At 36.2% G+C, this 18,720-nt stretch overlaps 3 protein-coding genes and 5 non-coding genes across 10 annotated transcripts; 4 read left to right on the top strand and 4 right to left on the bottom strand.

Moving 5' to 3' along the window:
- Window positions 1-258: 258 nt before the first annotated feature.
- T01B4.5 lies at window positions 259-393 on the top strand. Its single transcript, NR_072849.1, has one exon. It is a non-coding gene; the product is annotated as an Unclassified non-coding RNA T01B4.5 (non-coding RNA).
- Window positions 394-496: 103 nt separating this feature from the next.
- Window positions 497-3,304, top strand: T01B4.3 (DUF4604 domain-containing protein; the record flags this gene model as incomplete). Its single annotated transcript, NM_001029696.5, has 5 exons — window positions 497-575; window positions 842-918; window positions 2,204-2,293; window positions 2,474-2,611; window positions 2,701-3,304. The coding sequence occupies 5 exons, from the start codon at window positions 497-499 to the stop codon at window positions 2,782-2,784; spliced, it is 468 nt and encodes a 155-aa protein (NP_001024867.1). The 3' UTR covers window positions 2,785-3,304.
- twk-22 (Potassium channel domain-containing protein) lies at window positions 3,228-11,762 on the bottom strand (the record flags this gene model as incomplete). Of its 3 annotated transcripts, none has more annotated exons than NM_001375199.1 (13): window positions 3,228-3,806; window positions 4,692-4,930; window positions 4,978-5,046; window positions 5,124-5,244; window positions 5,699-6,013; window positions 6,248-6,443; window positions 7,206-7,456; window positions 7,501-7,651; window positions 7,707-7,956; window positions 8,520-8,642; window positions 8,689-8,810; window positions 9,222-9,318; window positions 9,680-9,862. In NM_001375199.1, the coding sequence occupies 13 exons, from the start codon at window positions 9,784-9,786 to the stop codon at window positions 3,598-3,600; spliced, it is 2,250 nt and encodes a 749-aa protein (NP_001361830.1). The 3 variants fall into 3 exon arrangements, with proteins under 3 accessions (NP_001361830.1, NP_001361896.1, NP_001361897.1); NM_001375198.2 differs by lacking the exon at window positions 9,680-9,862 and adding an exon at window positions 11,606-11,762 and having other exon boundaries at window positions 3,233-3,806; NM_001375200.2 differs by lacking the exon at window positions 9,680-9,862 and having other exon boundaries at window positions 3,598-3,806; window positions 9,222-9,290.
- A 2,272-nt stretch (window positions 11,763-14,034) lies between these two features.
- twk-21 (Potassium channel domain-containing protein) lies at window positions 14,035-18,334 on the bottom strand. Its single transcript, NM_078253.3, has 9 exons — window positions 18,251-18,334; window positions 17,304-17,431; window positions 17,137-17,259; window positions 16,399-16,648; window positions 16,207-16,345; window positions 15,916-16,163; window positions 14,947-15,142; window positions 14,481-14,873; window positions 14,035-14,300 (listed from the first exon to the last, which is right to left on the bottom strand). Exons 1-9 carry the CDS (start codon window positions 18,320-18,322, stop codon window positions 14,104-14,106), a joined length of 1,746 nt encoding a protein of 581 aa, NP_510654.2. The 5' UTR covers window positions 18,323-18,334; the 3' UTR covers window positions 14,035-14,103.
- Window positions 17,552-17,640, top strand: T01B4.4. Its single transcript, NR_072848.1, has one exon. It is a non-coding gene; the product is annotated as an Unclassified non-coding RNA T01B4.4 (non-coding RNA).
- On the bottom strand, window positions 17,565-17,637 carry T01B4.t4. Its single transcript has one exon. It is a non-coding gene; the product is annotated as a tRNA-Val (tRNA).
- On the top strand, window positions 18,069-18,168 carry T01B4.8. The gene has a single exon (NR_072847.1). It is a non-coding gene; the product is annotated as an Unclassified non-coding RNA T01B4.8 (non-coding RNA).
- Window positions 18,091-18,163, bottom strand: T01B4.t3. Its single transcript has one exon. It is a non-coding gene; the product is annotated as a tRNA-Val (tRNA).
- Window positions 18,335-18,720: the final 386 nt, after the last annotated feature.

Genomic DNA, 18,720 nt, shown 5'->3' with positions numbered 1-18,720 from the left:
TCCCTTCCCGAAATATTTGCTCCTTCCAAATGACGCATCTTGTTGATTCTCCTACCGACCCTTCTTCAACACTATCTCAATTTCTTGGCAAGGAGGGCTTTTGGCTTTTGTACTTTCATTTCTGAAGGTAACTAATCCGAAACTCTGTTCTACTTGCGTACTTCTCACCACAATCATCCCCACATTTCCCGCCTTCTGTGCAAACCTTAATGCAAACAGAAACGTCTCAGCGTTAGGTCAGAGGAACGTTTTCGTGGGCGAAAGTCGCAAATTGAAACAGACTGAACCCCTTAAAGAGGGCGGAGCGGTGTGTTGCTTGGAAGTGAAGAGAGATAGAGAGAGAAAGAATGTGCCCCCGAGAACGCCTCCATTTTGATGGCTGGCTACGCCGGCGTTTTTTCCTCTGAAACACACACTCGGCGCTTCCACTTCATCTTTCATTTCATCCTTTTTTTTTTCATTTAGATTGAGATTTAGTTATTGTTTTTTTTTTCAGATGTCTTCTATCACAAGAGCCGTTACATCCAGGCTCAGCGAGTTCACCAATGGACGGCAGAGGCTCACTTCAGAAAAACGTATGATTTCATGTTCTTTTAGTCATTTGAATTTGTATCTATAATTTAAAAATAGCCTTTTCATATGGTGTTATCATTTTGGACTATGACAGTGGGCTTTTTTTTTTGAATTTGAAAGTAAAAAACTATTATAGAAATAATTTCTAATCCTGCTGCGGTTCCGTTATTTCATGTCACACTCTGCAATTAAGAACACCACTGAAAATATCGGCGCCAGTTTTATTTTTCTGTTATTGAGCCCCATAAAAGACAAAATCCAATTTCAGAAGCGGTTACACCTGGTCAATTCAACTATATCATTCCGCCAGAGATTATTTGGGAAGAGTATCAGGCACAGAAACAGGTAAGGGGTTTTTTTTTCATTAAAATCGCCTTTTTTGTCACAACAAAAAACCAAGTACAACTACTCTACATATTTGCGCGGAGCACTCTCACACATAAAAGAACAGGCATTTCCGCACGATTGCCGCAAAAGGAGCGTACAGACAAAAAGAAAAGTTGCTTGGGATGGTGGTCTGTACAAAAAACCTTTCCCAGGCGGGTTTCCGGTTGTGCCAGTCCAATGCTTCTCTTCAAGTTGTTGTCAAAGTGACGTGATTATTTATTTTATGCGCAAACACATGAATAAGACTGGAAGCCAATGGTAGAGATTGGTTAGCAAATTTGTGAAAGTTTCATTGTACATTGGTAGGCAAAATTGTTCGGGAACGCGTTTTTTTAGAGTTTTAGTTGAACTGCGTGAAATGTGAGAACCATGTAGCGTACACTACAATTTAATGTGGGTAAGGTCAAAGGTGGAAATAAGTTACCAAATATAATTATGCACATTTTTTTTTTCGAAAACGCACAAATCATATATTTGTGCATTGGGAGAAATTGGAAAAACAACATTTTCAAACTCAATTTCCTAATTTTTTTTACATATTTTCTTTGGATTCTATATACTTTCAATAATACGCAAAAAGTTCAATTTTTCTTTCGAAAAAAATTGCAAGTCTAGTAGCTCATTACTTTTACTGCTCTCTAATTTATGGCTTCTATTTTTCCATTTTTAAAATTCTGTTTCAACAACAATTTCACCAAGCATAAATACAAGTTCAAATGCTTTATTTACAGTATTTCCATAATATCAATGTTTTCCCAAGAAAACCCCACAAAAAAGCTATTTTGAAAGTGATTTATTTTTGATCCTTTATGATAGTTTTGTTATCGAAAATATTTGCACACTTTGCCGAAACTTCACTTTTTGTTTATGAAACTTTGAAAGTGAGTTCGGCAGTTGAGTACACAAATTATAAATTGAATTTTGAGGGCTGTTCAAAAAAATGTTTTGGTAACTTTCTGAAAAGTGTGTTAATAGTTTCTAACTAGTAAGTAACATTTAAAAATTAGAGTAAAATGTTTGGTAAAAAAAAAATTAAATTCAAAATTAAAAGTTAGCAATTCTAAGTGAATTTTATCATTTTATTTCTTATTTTTTAAATTCGATTTCGAAATTCTGTTTCAACAACAGTGCTACCAAGATGGAAATTACAACTTCTTAAGAAAACTGACGTACTTTTTGGAATTTTACCACAAACTCTGACCTTTGATTAAATTCCAACAGTTTGTAAATTTATAATTTTCAGGAACCCCTGAAAGTGGAAGTCGAACCGGAAGCAAAGGTAGAAGTGGAACTTCCTGAGAAAAAGACGAGCCCCAGCATTTTCTCACAAAAGGTTAGTATCTTCTCCCCTTTTTCACTATCTCTATCCTAATTCATCGTCCATATATCGTACCTAAAAGAGGAATTGAATGGGATTGCTTGTAAAGTTGTTTATTGACCCATTCGGAAATGGCGCCTTTCGCTTGCCCAACTGACCGCTTTATGGTTCAACCCGACGAAAACCCGAATTCAGATGAGCGCCGTCGTTCGCAAGTTATCGCCATTCAGCGACGATAGTTCGTCGTCGACATCAAAGGAAAAGGACCCGGGGTTGGCCGCTGTGGTGGAAGATGAAAAGTCGGCGAAAAAGAACGGACGTTTTAAAGAAACGGTAAGCTACAGTAAGGATAATGTGATAAGATAGTTTGTGGTGAAAAGTGGTAAAAAGCAAACTAGAAAATGTATGTTCTATGATTTCAGAAACAGAAAATGGAACGATTCAAAAAGTTGCGCCGGTCCAAAGATCGCCAGCAATTGATCGAGTCTAGTGACGATGAAAGCTAATTTTCTGATTGTTTTTTTTGACAATTGTATTTTATTTTTTATTAACAATCCCCACGAATACACAGGTGTTTTGCCGTTTTTAGATGCGATTTTGATATCACTAAAATAATCGCAATTTTTACACATTCATAAGTATTTTTAAACTCGCAAAATACCGGTGTAGTCTATGTGTCCTTTCAAAGTTTGATTTCCAGAAATTACGCCAAATTCTTGTGACGCCACTTTGCAAATTGCAAATTTCTCCCCAATTCCTGGAGTCGAACGGGAAGAGACACTCTGACGTGACCCCCTAATGCGTGTGCTTTACCGAAATTCCAACTAACAACTAATTATCACAAGACGTTATTTTTACCTTTATTAAAAGTGCACTGTTTGATTAATAGAGTGCATTTTCAAAAAAAACGTTCTCTTCCTCTGTCTTAGCCAAATTTGTGAATACTTTGTTTAGAAATATAAGACCCATTTATTTGAAAAATTGAAACTGATGTGAATTATGTATATTAATAAATGATTGAACTTTATGGAAAACCATCAATATTGGGGATAACCCCAAACCGTATTTGGTTAGATAACAAAGAAGAACGTGAAAATACAAAGCTTCGAAAAAATACTACAGGCAGGGATTAGTTTTATATGGATGCAAATGGATAGTCTCATAGAGTTTAGAATCTGGGAGACTATAAAAAATTGGTTATTTGTTCAACGTTAAGCTTTTTTCAAAATTCAAATTGCTTCTGCTCGTTTGCAAAAGGTTTCCATAAGTTTCAGACACAGTTATGAAAAAACTTTAAAAAAAATTAAAATCCCAAAGTTCTACGTATCTCCATTTTCATCCTCATCCTCTTCCTCCAACACTTCATTCGGGGAAAGAGGCATTTTTTCAGCTCTCGAAACAACTGTCTCGTCTCGTTTTCGGAACCTGGTGCTTGTAGTTGGATCCCGATAAGGTTTGGGTGTGACAGCCTGGTCGTGAGACTCTAGTTGCAACTCGTCCATCACTTGATCCAAGCTCTCGGCACTACCTGAAATAATCAAGTTGGGCCACTTTTTTTTAAATCTTTTTCTAAATTCTCCTGTTAAAGAAGGACTAACGGTTCGGACGATTTTGAACGTGTAGACCCTAAATGTGCTCAAATAAACGAATTTTGTGATGAAACTTCTCAACAAAATTTTCAAACATTTTTTATGGTGGTTCAAAATTTCAAAAAAATTACACTGATTTTACCTGAAATCTCTAATTTTGCTGATGATAATTCTAAAACAAAGGTTAACTTCGGACCGCTGCAACAGAGAAAAATGGGCCAAATTAGAGATTTCAGATAAAATCAGTGTATTTTTTTCAAAATTTTGAACCGCCATAAAAAATTTTGAACTATTTTTGAGAAGTTTCATTACGAAATTCGTTCATTTGAGCACATTTTAGCTCGATACGTTCGTTCTTCCTCGATTAAGCTACTACCAGAGCCTAATGACTAGAACACCAAAGCCTAAAACCTCTTTTGTTTATATTATATATCTTTTTTTGAGTTTGTATACTAGAAGACTTTTCTTGTTTGATACTTTAAAAAAGTGAAATCAAAAAAAATTTTAAATTGAAATAGAGAGCAAAATGTGCTGTCAGTTTAACTTTTCAAGCCAAAGTTTGAATACTTATTTTTGTTCAGAATAAAAGTATGTAGATATGTGCATATTAAGCAGTTAAAAAATGAGCAAAAAATGTTGTCAATTTAAAAACCTTCTTAGTTTTGTTTTTGATACTTATTTTTAGGGTTTTTTTCTCATATCTCAATTTTCAAGTTAATTCTGATACTTTGAGAGAAAACATCGGTGAATGATAAATCAAAAGTTAAGTGTTCCAATTTGATAAGACTCTCCCTCTCGATGCATACAGAACAATTATTGTGTACCGTGGTTTGAAACTGTCCCATCTGTCGAGACAGTCTTTGCCAATGGTCTTCGGTGCTTTTTGAAGTGCCTCGTATCTTCATCGCTAGCCTCAGTGATCACTGATAGCGCGCCGCCAGACGGCGACCGATTTCCACCAGATATCGTCAGGTTGGGGGCGGACACACGGAGAGCCGACGGCTCGCCCAACCTGGTAGCCTCTTTTGGACGATTCATTTCGGCTGCGTGTGGCCATGGTGATCTAAAATTGATAGATAAGGTTAATGCCCGTCAAACACGTGAGGGTACCCTCGAGAACTGCTGGCCGATGTTGAGAGCATCTCGTTGCTAGGGAAAAGTGTAGAGGGGCGTTTTGTACTAAAACAAGATCATTGTTTTGGGCTATTAATAAATGCATAGTGTTGTTAGCTTTAATACTAATTGTGCACACTTACCCAGTTCTATTCAAAATGCTTTCCGATCTCGCGAGAAGCTTCTTTTTTACAGACAGGCTATGAAGCATAAATGTGCCAAGTACAGGCGGTGGAGCTTGTGGAGCTTCTCCAGGTGATAAGACTGTAAAAATGGAAAAGTGGTACTGTTAAATCGTAGTACTGTTAAATTAAATTAAATTTATTAACGGAAAGTACATATAAACTTTTTGACCTACCTTTAACAAAAAAAATTCAAAAAGCTCCCGGAATGTTTGCCTATAACTAAACACTATGGAATCATCAAAAGTTTGCAAAAATCAACATTTGAAGCATGTTCACGTGCTTCTAAAGTATAGATAAAATGCATAGAAAAGTCTCAGATCGCCCTTGGTTACAATATTTTTTATATGCTTGAACATTAGCTCAAAACGTCAAAAAGCGATAGTGCAATTTCTAGAGAACTTCATATTTTTTATTGACAACTTTGAGCCTAAAATATTCAGACATCTTAGAAATTTCTTGATCCTAAGCCTGAGAAATTGGAATTAATTTTGATATTTTAAATTAGGAATTTTTGCAAAATTCATTTAACTCACCACTAAACCGTCTTTCACTAATCGGCCGATCGGGCATGTTCTCCATACTATAAGCACTATTTTTTGCTCTCCATCTAACCGGGTTTTGTGAAACCATTTTTCCGATTGTATTCGTCCACCCTTCCATGCCAGCAGCATTTTCAGGCAATATTGTAGGGATTTCCAAGTGATCATCTGGATCTTGTTTTTGATTTTCTTGATATTCCTGATCAATCAATTCCAACGCCCACATATATTGATTTTCAACTCGTTCTTGCAGAATTGCGTAGACCATTGAGAATAGAGCAAGTCCGACAAAATATAAAACGAAAAGTGCTGAAATTAAATATAGTTGGAATTTCTCAGTGAGTTGTATTTTAGTATTGAGAAATCTAGGAAAATTAACAGCATCGCCCGACATTTTTAAGGCTCCGTTAATCATTACTGAGATGTAACAAATTTTAATTTCTAGCAATCCCTGAACATCTTGGTTCTTCTAACTGTATGACACAGATTTTCCAATTCTAGCCGCATTTTTCAAAATCTCATTGCATATTAAAAACACATTACCACAGGCAGTTCTCGGGTGCTCAGGAATGACGTCACCAAATCCAATTGTAGAGAGTGAGACAAAAAAGAAATAAAAAGCAGTCAAGAAATCCCACTTCTCCCAAAATGAAACAATCAACGAGCATACGACCATGAAGAAAAACACAATGAAAAGAGCCCACTTGACAGGGAAGGTGGTGATCTGCTCTTCATCCTCCTGAAATTGTTTTATTTAAAATGTTGTAACAAACTTTGAACAAAAGTGATTGAATTTGCTGAAAGGAGCAAAAGAAGCTGATGAGGAATTTTTCAAGGCTTAAATTTAAGTACTTGGAATTTGGCTCTAGCTTCTTGCCCAAGATTGGCCCAAACAATATTAGCTTGGATCAGAAGTTGGCTAAACTTGGCCACACGTTGGACAAGACTTTGGCAAAACTTGTATTTATTTGTATTTAGGTATTTAGGCTTGGGCCAAACTTTTTTGCTTCGTTTCAAACTTGGGTAGAAATTTGGCAAGAGTTGGGTGAAACTTAGGTTTAACTTTTATGTCGCCTGAATCCAAATTTTTCCAAAATCTTGCCCAGCTTTTGCCCAAGTTTAGCCAACTTCAGATCCAATTTACTATTTTTTGGACCAAATGCCGAGTACTAATTGTGGTATTGAATACGGAAAATTAATTAAAAGTCACCTAAAAATAGTTCAAAATTTGAATTGGTGCTACAAAATTATCCAATTTCAAAAATTGTCTTTACCGTGTGATCAAGTTCACGCGTGAACAAATTGTTAATCCACATGCTTGGTATTTCCTACATTCTGCGACTTTTGATCCACTACTCCTTTTTCAAGCTCTCGTCTTTTTTAAAACTTTGTCGATAATATTTGTTCAATTCCTAATATTTTGACCTAATTTGCTGATTAAATGTACCAATTTTTAAAAGTTGGCGTCAAATGCCAGGAAACTCTTTTTCCAGGTGCTTACCGATATTCCACTTTCTTCACACGGCATCTCATCTGACGCAACAGACTCAATCGTACTCGCCCGTTTAAGCTTACTCCTCCGGAAACATCTCTTCACGCACCGTCGGATACTGTACCTTACTTTCTGAGCCCATTTGATAGAATGTTCTCCGAAAATTTTGAGCACAAACAACATTAGTGGGATTCCAATGAGCCCGTAGATTATAGTTGCAACTCTACCTAAGTTTGTCTTGCAAGCCAGGTTTCCGTAGCCTTAAAATTTTGAGATTGTAGCAGAAACGCTTGGTGGGACAAACCAATAGTGGTGAAAATTGTGGCAGAGAAGAACACCGAATTCCAAAAATCCCAACGCCATCCCTCGCCACGTATATCTCTCTCAACTTTGATTGATCTTTCAATAAATGCTTTCGTGATTAGCTCCAAACATCTATTTTCATTTGACTGCCCCTGAAATTATATAGCATGTAAAACAATCTTTTTTTTGCAAAAAACAAAAACGAACACAATTCCACTGTTTCAAGTATTTCAGCAAATTCTCTGCAAGCAACGTGGATTCACTCAGCCTAACTTGCTTCTCTACTTCCAAATCCAGTTGCTGCTGGTCATATTCTAAGGTGAGGAAGATATATCCGCCAAGGCACGCGTATCCAAGTATCATCAGTGCCAGTAGCATGTATTGAATTCCAAGGAGCTTATACAAAAACTTACCAACTCTGACAAACCAGTGACCCCATGTTTCTCGATATTGCTGTCTAGAAGTAGAATATTTTAGATTTTCAGTTTCACGTCAGAATTTAAAATTTCCTAGATTAATTAAAAATTCTGCCCCACCTAAAACTAACTGTTACAAACCTAAGCAACTTTTGCTATTAAAATTTCTTAACTGTCTCATATTGGGTGAGACAATGTCGAATTAAATCAGAGAGTGTACATCTACAAAAAGTTGAAGTCTACAATAGGGCTTCCATTGGAGGCAGGCGATAGGCACCTGCCCGCTTCAGGCCTGCCTCGTGCCTCAATTCTGCACTATGGCGAGTGGTCAAAGACTTGGTGCTCGAACCGCATACTGCAGAAGGTGATTCTCTCGACGCAGCCGACACTTTTTGGGTTCCGCGCCGCACTATGCAGGAGGCGCGGCTAGCTGCGCTTGGCAGGCGGAGGTCGCCGCAACGCGGGCGCGGCAGGTGTTTTTGCGCCTGCATGGAAGCCCTACTCTACAACTTACCGATTTTGAAAAATTGAAATGTTTTTCACTTCATTTCAAATACATCTATTTTTAAAACAAATTTTCCAAATTATAAACACGTTTACTTACTTGAACTCCTCTCTAATTGTGCTCTCTCTGAATTGCGGGGATCCTGGTGGAAAGTGATATTCGGAAGGAGCTGGACCAAGAGGTGTTGAGTAGAAACCATTGCGTTGCTCAGGTGTTAGATTTCTGAAGTTAAAACTGTACACTATTTCTAGAAATTTGAGCTTCCAACCGTGAAAACTGGCACGCAGACTGGGTATGCCCAACTGGAGTGGACGATTGCTCGATGTCGGCACTATCTTGACTAAATATCACAGAATGGCGGTACTTTTTTCGTATGTATTTTTCGAGTAGCTGAAAGGCTACATTTTTGGAATTGCCGGCTGTGATTGCGTCGATTTTTGGAATAAAAAATCTTCCAATTTTTTGAAAAGTTTTACTATGCTACAGGGGGTAACAATTATTTATGGGAAGTCGTAAAAGCGCCACAAAAACGGTTTAACTAGAGCTAATATTAGAAGACTTATTATGTTGCAATTAGGGCTTCCATGGGAGGCAGGCGCGGTTTCATGGCCTGACGCCTTCCTCCAACAAAAATGTCCCATTATTAATTGTAACCCTGTATATTCACATTTCAGAGCCATTGTTCAAAAAAATGTCTTCTTGCAACTATGGTCATAAAGCTTTTGAAGTATGTAGACAATTTCAGTTCGAAAAAATTGCTCAGTTGAAAATTAATCTTGAAAACTAAAACTCAACACTCACTTTCATCGCCTGACTTGTCTGGTCGTCATCCAGCGCAGATTTCCGACGAATCGGGGCTCTTCGTTGCATCCTGTTATCATCAGAGTATTCCTGATTTCTGAAAAACCAAGTGTAATCATAACATTGATATAAATAGTTTCAGTCTTATAAAACAAGGATTAAAGAACGATCTGTTCCTCAAACGCTATGCACTGCGGCTCTGGGAGTCAGGTACACCGCCTAGTGGTGCTCCCACTGGGCAATACTTTTAGCCACGTCCTAGCCGGGGACTGTGACCGATAATCCAGTCGTGGATTGCTCTACTTTTCAATAAAGGCTGGGTGAACCTAGGCGGACTTGAACTAGTGACCTCCAGATTGCTAGCGACCACCACTACCGACTGAGCTATCCTGTCACTTTCAGGAGTAACTTTATAAGGTGGCAATAAAAGTTTGCTCCTCTAAATAATGCATTCTCACCGAAGCGTCAATTGCTCGACACTACCATCAAAATAATAAGATGAATCATCATCGGAAATCACAGACTCAGTGTCTGCAGAGTGCAGAATAAAAGTGGGTACATCCATATTTCATATAACGAAAGAGGAAGTTGATTTGAACAAAAAACACAACAGTGCCGTCAACCAAGAAGTTGGAAAAAGTGACCGTTTGTGTGTGTGTGTGTTGATTGTACAAAACAAGGCTATTAATTTCCACCCGTTCTGTGCCCTTTAGAACATGGATTTTATCGTCCGTCAAAAAAGTGAAATCAGAATGTTGAATTTTCAAGAATTTATAGTGTTTTGGTTGGAAGGAACGGAAAAGATGGGAATGTGATGGTGGGGGCAAGAATGACCATCATTTCTTTTCGTTTTCCTTCACAAGAAAGGGTAGAATTCGATTCATGATTTGCATACGAATTTTTTTCTGTTGCCAGTTTTTCTTTCCACTTATGTCGAACGGTATAGGGATGTGAATTTTGGTAGGAAAATAGAAAAGTAGAATTTTTAAAAATAACTTAATAACTCTGACTTCATACAGACAAAAATAAATCAAGTATGCTTTAAACATTTAATTTTGATATAGTAAACCTCCGTCTGACTAGGATAGAGATAATACATACTGCTACAAAAATTGTGAACAGAATTCGACAGCACATTGATTTTGCACATTGGGAAAATTTACAAAATTTTATATTTCTCATCGTTGTGCCGCAGTTATTTTTTTAGAAATTTATGATTCTTGGATATAATTTCACTTTCAATTGAAAGTTTTGAAAAATTGCTCAAAAGCTGGCTCAGATATCAATGTAACGATTAGCAGATCACTCGGTGCATTGCGATTTTGAGATCGATTTTTAACAACTTTTCAATTTTCTAAATCGAAATTTAAGTTATTTACAGAAAATACAATTATTTCTCTAAATTTATATTTAAATTTTTTAAAACATCTTGGACACAACGATGAGTAAAAGGGGGATTTAGTAGATGCCGTAACAACTATTAAAAATCATTACTTTGTGATTCACAGAAATATTCCTATTAATTTTTAGATGTAGAATGAAGTTCACTAAGATTTTTTTAATAAATAGAATTATAATAACAAAATAATACAGAAAGTGCCTGAGTGTTAGGGGCCTCCACTATTGGAATTTTGAATTTTTTGCTTTAAAATGTTTGGTGACTTTCTGCTTGAAATCCGATTCATGCTAGTTTGGAAGATATAGGTAAGTTGGAATTTCCGCTTTCGAAAAAATCTGGTAATGTAGGGGTTATCACGTTTTCTTAGCATGGTTCAAGCCCGCCAATATCAAATTGTTTTAGATTTGTTCAAAAAACCATAGAAATGTGAATTTTGCATTCAATTCTTCAAAAAACGTATAAAAGTTGCCAGAATCAAAACAAAAACAAAACAGTCTTAGGAAAGTCCTGACAAAAGTTCATGGTAACGGTAGAGGCAAAAAAGAAAAAGACAACCATTGACTTTTTGATAAAATAACGGACGTCTTGCAAAGACATGTTGGCAAATACACGAACGACCGGCTCATTGAGCAAGCAACACTCCACCCCCTAACTATCAGTTTTGACAGGTTGAGTTGATGTGAGTTTCGACACATTTTCCTCTCGATTTTTTAAAAATTAAATACCTATTTTGCCATATCTATGGTGATTGGATTTGATAGTTAGGATTCTTTGAAATAAATTTACATTACAGTTTCCAAAATAAAAGAAGTATTCTGTGTCTTGAATACTATAATATTAGCAAAATTGTGTTGGTTGGAAAATAAACGTAGATCAACAAATTATTGGATTTGGCAATTGACAAAAGTTTATAGTCGACTATTATATTTTTCATCGGAATCTTTTAATTAAAAGTACAAGCTCACGAACAATTTAAAAAACTCACTCCTCATATTCTTCTCTCAGCAAATTATCCTCCATGTTCAGTCAAATAATTGTTTCTCAATCGGCAAGATGCCTAACAATTTTTAAAGGTTACCGAATACGTTAGTTAGTTCTGTCTCGTTTCCAAGTAGCCCAAGTCTGATGAACTTATCAGAAATACTTAGATTTCATTTCCGTTGGCTGGTTTTAGTGTTTTTTTTTTTTCGAACGCGGGGACAAGAGAATTTCAAGGCCAGCTGCCTGACCCCTATGTAGATGTGGTGGAAAGTGAAAATTTTTTTGGAGTGGGGTGTTCGAACAGTCATAACGAACACGATAAATCATAAAATATGAACTATTGGATGAAAAATGTTTCAGTAAGAATATTTTTTTAAATTGGAGTGAAACAAAAGTATTAATTTTTTTAGTTCCTGACAAAAAACTGTTAAAAATGTAGTAAAATTGTTTTTTTCTAACAGTAAGAAAACCTAACCCAAATTGATAACTGTTAGTTGCAATTTAGGTTATCAGATTTTTTCAATTCTAGCAATTTTCTAGAGCTTCTTCTGATTTTGGAGTATTAACAAGGTTGAAAACAGGGGTGTGCAGCAAACTAGCCAAATGTTTTTTCTTCGAAAAATATAAGAGTATGCCAAAGTTAAAACGAAAGCCATAAAAACATCGCAGAAACTTCTGGATCACCATTTGAATATTTTGAATTTGTTGAAAATGGGGATTCATAAAACCTGTATTTTGTAATTTGTTATGTTTGTTATATTGTACATGGGAAACTTTTTAGATAAAAACGTGTTCAGAAAAAAAGCGTAGTGTTTTTTAACGTTGGTAACAATCATAACAAAATCATGGAAACATATAGGAATAATTTAACGTACGGAATCCGGATAATACAACAACTTTCCACAAAAAATGTTCAGATCTATTATCGAAAAAATACGATCGCAAATTTTTCTCATAACTAATTTTTGATCTACCCTTGGAACTTTAAAGAAAATTGAAAAAACCAATAAATACTTACAGTCTTCCTTCATTTGGAGTTGTCGTTTTCGATCGCTGGTGCATATTTTCGATGAAGTAGTTGATGATGATTCGATTGAAAGTGACCGTCGGTCAGTTTTGTGATAATTCTGGGAGCAAACATTCTGAGGTCTCGCTCCCTGGTGGAAACAATGAGAACAATTCGCCGCACTGGCGTTCAGTTTTTGTTGTTTTTGGGATGATGGTGGATGTGTTGATGCTGGAGAAACTGTAAACATTTTGGGTTCATGATGACGTATTTCAAACATTTAGAAATATTATAAAAGGAAATATAATTTTTCTGGAATGATCTTTGGAAGTGACTTTTTTTTTGCTGTAAACTGACTATATCACATCTACATCTACATCTATAGTCCAAAGCAAATAGAAAAATAAAAATATTTTGTTTCCTGTCTCAAAATCTTCCTATATCTACACACAAAACTTAATAAAATCAGTATCAGACTTGAAGAAAAAAAATCTCCTGAGTTATATTTTGAACCATTGTTTTCTATGAAAAATTGCCTGAAAGCTCTTTTAGATATATTATACTTTTCTTTGGTACAAAGTGCTCTTCTGTAGCTAAATTTCTTGCGGAGACCTATTTAAAGGATCCTCTTTCAAATGACCAAGCCTTCAATCGGAAGTCAAAAAGTGAGCTAAAATATGTTCCTTATCGGCTTGAAGTATACCAAAACAGCTTGGATATGGGCTCTGTTGGCGATTTGTTCCTAACACACAGTTCCCGATAGCTACCAAATTAATGTAATAAAGAGTTTCGCGAAACAGAAAAACGGCAAAACTTATTTTTATTAATATTATCGGATATTACTTAGATTTTTATTATTTTTCATTCTTTCATAGAATATCGGAGTTTGGTGATTCATTTTTTTTTATTGTTAGGTACCAGAACGGAGAAAAAAGATAAAAACAACCATCGACTTGTTGATAAAACAACGGATATCGTGTAAAGACATGTTGGCATATATAGGCTCGTTGAGCAAGTAACACTCCGCCCTCGACTATCAGTTTTACCAGATATCGTTGATTTTATTATCGAAAAAATGCGATCGCAAATTTTTCTCATATTTTATTTTTGATCTACTTTGTTGATTAGGCTCCTCCCCTTCCTTTGACGAGACAGCCACAATAAAAATGACAACGGCAACAAGATTAGGGGCGGAGTCAAGTTCCAAGGGTAGATCAAAAATTAGTTATGAGAAAAATTTGCGATCGTATTTTTTCGATAACATGATTGATTGCACTTTTTGTTTTTTGTAAAAATTAATGTTTATGTTGCAATATTTTAACTAATTTTTTAAAAATTTCATGCAGCTGCTCTGGAACAGACTTGTTCAACACTGTACATCTGAACATTTTTAAAGGACCGTTGCTGTATTATCCAATGACTGTTTTTTTGAACACGTTTTTTATTTAAAAAGTTTTCCATGTATAATACAACAAATATAAAACAAAATACAGGTTTTATGAATCCCCATTTTCATCTTCATTTTCTTCCTCTAACACCTTATTAAGCGATAGTGGCGTTTTTTCGGCTAATGAAGTTACTGTTTCATCTCGTGTTTGGAAGTTGGTGGTCGGAGTCGGATCCCCGTATGGTGGAGGAGTGCCTGACGTGTCGTAGGTCTCCAATTGATGTTCTTCCAAGCTCTCGTCACTACCTAAAATTATATAGATACCTGTTTTACAGTTGTAATAGTGTTTTGTATACTCTTAAATTTGGGTTGCACTGTAATTAAATTGAAAGTTAATGAAAGAAATGAAATGAAATGAAAATACAATTGCCTCGATTTGACAAGAATCATGCTCATTGGATACAGTGCAAGAATTCAATTGTGTACCGTGGTTTGAAGCTCTTTCATCGGGCGCGAAAGCCTCCGCCAAGATTGCTCGGCCCACTTTAAAGTGTCTGGTATCCTCATCGCTAGCCTCGGTGATTACTGATGATGCGTCAGAAGACGACCGTCTTCCACCAGATATCTTGAGATCAGGGCCGCGAAGCAAGTCTTGAAGAAGAATCCGAGGACCACGCACTGGTTCTTTTTTTGAAAAATGCATATCGTTCTTGTCTGCTTTTTTTTCATCCTCATCGTACATATCCTGTTTCAGTTTTTCTTGATATTTTTGATCGATCAATTCCAACGCCCACATATATTGATTTTCAACTCGTTCTTGTAAAATTGCGTAGACCATTGCGAATAGAGCAAGTCCGATAAAATATAAAACGAAAAGTGCTGAAATTGGAAAAAAAAATTAGTAGGTTCAACTCGGGTCAGTTTCAGTTTTTGCCAATTGAAAATTCATTACCACAAGCAGTCCTGGGGTGGTCAGGAACAATATCACCAAATCCAATTGTGGAAAGTGAGACAAAGAAGAAATAGAAAGCAGTCAAGAAATCCCAGTTCTCCCAAAATGAAACAACAAACGAGCACAATACAACGAAGAGAACAATAACTAGAAGACCCCATCTGAGCTGGAAAGTGGTGTCCTCTTTGTCGTCTTCCTGAAATTAGTATATCTTAAAAATTGATAACAAAATATGCATATGAATAGTTTGTTTATATCGGAGATTAGCAGGGCTGTGCGGCAACCGGCAACCAAATAACCGGCGACAAAATGTCGGCAACCAAAAGTTGCCGGTTGCCGAAAATATTAGGGTTCGGCAACTTCGGCAATTGCCGCTTGCCGAAAAAATTTACATTTCAGAAATATTTTGTTAATCGCTAAAAGTTGTTGGAACGAAATTTGAATGGAGCCCAATTTGAAATAACAGCTAGGAAAATAAAAAAGATTCACGTTCAATTAGAATGGACTACATTCGACAAATGAATAAAAAAAAAATTTTCAATTGTCGTTCCGACAATACACTCAAAATAAAAAAACTGCATGGTGTGTACACAGAAAAAATCCAATATTAAGCCACGCTTTTTTTTTGGGAAAATCACGGAGAAAAGGCCAAAATCGGGACCTCAACCACTATCAAGCCGCCGACATCTCACGGATTCCGTGCGTCGCAATGTTTAACTCGCAGCGGGCGGAGACAGCTTGCCACGCCCACAGCGAGATAAACGCAGCGGCGCGCGGAACCCGTGAGATATTGGTTTTTACTTTTCCCCATGATTTTCCGAAAAAAAAGGCGGGGCCTCAAATTTGTTATTATTTTGAGTGTACACAAGTACCAAATAACCTAATGCTTTTTAGAGTTATTTCATATGATACTCGGTCATGCTGGACTATTATTAATGTAGTCAGAATAACTTTTTACCAGTTTCTTACCGGTACTTCAAAAAATACTTCCAACATCTCCTTCGACGTAATTGACGCAAGTGAACTCGCTCGTTTCTGCTTTCTCCCGAAGCATTTTTTCAAACACTGTTGCACATTGAATTGAATTTTCTTAGCCCACTTGACGCAAAGTTCTCCAAAATTTTTCAGCACAAACAACATCAATGGGATCCCAATCATTCCGTAGATAATCGTCGCAATTCTACCAAGGTTTGTCTTGCAAGCCAGGTTTCCATAGCCTTAAACTATCATATTTTAATAGCGGAGCTAGTTTGGACAAACCAATAGTTGTGAAAATAGTGGCAGAAAAGAAAACAGAGTTCCAAAAATCCCAACGCCATCCCTCTCCACGTTCTTCGTCTGACCTTTGAATAAATGTTTTTGTAATGAGTTCCAAACATCTTTTTTCATTTGATTGCCCCTGAAATCAATCAAATTGTCAAAAAAAAAGTGATTTTCAACAAAAAAACTAACACAATTCATTTGTTTTAAATGTTCGAGCAAATTGACTGCAAGCAACGAGGATTCACTCAGCCTAACTCGCTTCTCAGCTTCCAGCTCCAATTGCTGTTGATCATATTCTAAAGCTTGAAACATATATCCTCCAAGGCATGCGTATCCGAGTATTATTAGTATCAGCATAATGTATCGAATGCCAAGAAGCTCACTCAAAGTTTCGACCACTCTGACGAACCATTGTCCCCATGTTTCTTGGGAGCGTTGTCTAGAAATAATTTTTATGTGAAATAGGGCTCGCATGCGGCGTCGCCCAAACGTCGCTCCACGCCGCCCTCACGCCGCGATCCAAATCTTTAAAGAGGATTCGCGGAAACCGAAAAGTGTCGGACGGAAGCCAAGTTTGCACCAAATAGTGCGATAGGGTATGTCACTATTTGGTGCGAAGTTGGCTCCCGTCCGACACTTTTCGGGTTCCGCGCATCGCTTTAAAGATTTGGATCGCGGCGTGAGGGCAGCGTGGAGCGGCGTTTGAGCGACGCCGAATGCGAACCCCTGTGAAAGTTCTGAAGCCAGAAAAATTAATGTGATTGATGTTTGATAATGGTCTATAATTTTTAGAAATGTGAAAAAATTGTTGCGAAAGAATCAAATTTTTAAATACTTGAATTTTCAGCTAATTATTACTTTTTGCAATTTAAGCGACTCCTTCTACATTTAAACTCAAATTTAACAAAACAACATTGTTTAACTCACCTGAGATCTTTTTTGATATTAATCTCTTCAGGATCCTGTGAGAATTCTGGGGAGAAAAAAGATTCGTAATCATCGGGTGTAGATGGTGTTGAGTTGAAAGAATTGGATCGGCGTTTGACAGGTCTAAAATATCAAAACTTGAACTCCATTTAAAAAACATTTCTCACCGTAAAAACTGAGATTCCGATTCTGTGTCTGGAGTATGCAATTGCTCTATGTTTGCGTTTTCTTTATTAGCTTCTGCGACGTTGTTTTTGCCGTATTTTCGTCGTTGTCGAACGTACTTACTAAGTATCTAAATGCCAATAATTAGCTGTTTTTCGAATACTGCTAATACTTTATTTTTCACGTCGCTATTTTTATCTTAATTTTTTTCAAAAGAATCTACAACCAAAAATGTTTATTTTTCAATAACCAAAAAAGACAGGTGATCTCGGGCGGGATCGAACCGCCGACCTTCTGTGTGTTAGACAGATGTGATAACCACTACACCACGAGACCGCTAAGAAAGTGTGGTCAATTTAGAGTGGTTATTTCTACCATGAAACAGTTGTTCGGAACTGAAGAAATTTCGATTTTGATTTTTTTAAAAGATAATGAAACATTTCTAAACAGCGTATTTTTTTTCAATACTTCAAAAATGTCTCATACCAAAACATTTTTCTCTTTTTGTACTGACAAACCATCAAACCATATCAAATAAACTTTCATCTGATTTATTTAGAAAAACCAAATTTACAAAAGCTTGCAATAAATTTCGAGTATGAACATATTTTTTTGTTAGGAAAAAATGTGATCCATAACGAACTTCAAGTATTAAAATAACTATTTGGAGCATATCTTCTAATTTTTATTACTGGACTCGGCAATATCATAGTTGTCCTTCTCTATTTTACATTCATTTGTATATTGTCCAGAACAAAAACATTTGAAAAAAAAAACCAAAAAGACAGGTGATCTCGGGCGGGATCGAACCGCCGACCTTCTGTGTGTTAGACAGATGTGATAACCACTACACCACGAGACCGCTGGAAAAATGTGGTCCATTTAGAACGGTTATTTTTACCATGAAACAATTGTTCGGAACTGAAGAAATTTCGCTTTTGATGCTTACTTTCCTAGCCTCATTTGTCTGCTCTTCATTCAGATTAGAACGTTGCCTACGAATGGAATCTTTTTGTTGCATGCTCTCTGATGTCTGAAATTTTCTCAGAGTAATCATAATATCAAAAATGATTTTACATTAAAAAGTAAGTTTTTGCGGCTAGCAGTTTGATCAGAAAATTTTAAAAAACTATTTAGAAAATTTCTATATTTGATACATGAATACATTATTAACCAAGCAAAATTATTATTTTACAAACCCTAGAATCAAATTCTTGGCAGAAGTTCTAGGTAACCTTAAAGAAAATGTTTAAAAATACGAACAATTTTTCTCATAAAATATAAAAGCCTGCCAAGACATGTTGGCAAATAAACGAACGACAATGAGCAAGCAAAACTCGGTCCCGCCTATCAGTTTTGACTTGCCGTGAGTAACTTTTGTATTTATATTGAAAGAATGTTCGGAATGAAATTATGAAG

This window comes from Caenorhabditis elegans, chromosome X (genome assembly GCF_000002985.6).
Source record: "Caenorhabditis elegans chromosome X".
Classification (NCBI taxonomy): Eukaryota; Metazoa; Nematoda; class Chromadorea; order Rhabditida; family Rhabditidae; genus Caenorhabditis; species Caenorhabditis elegans.
The sequence above is the reverse complement of the archived record's forward strand: the minus strand, read 5'-3'. Positions and strand labels throughout refer to the sequence as shown.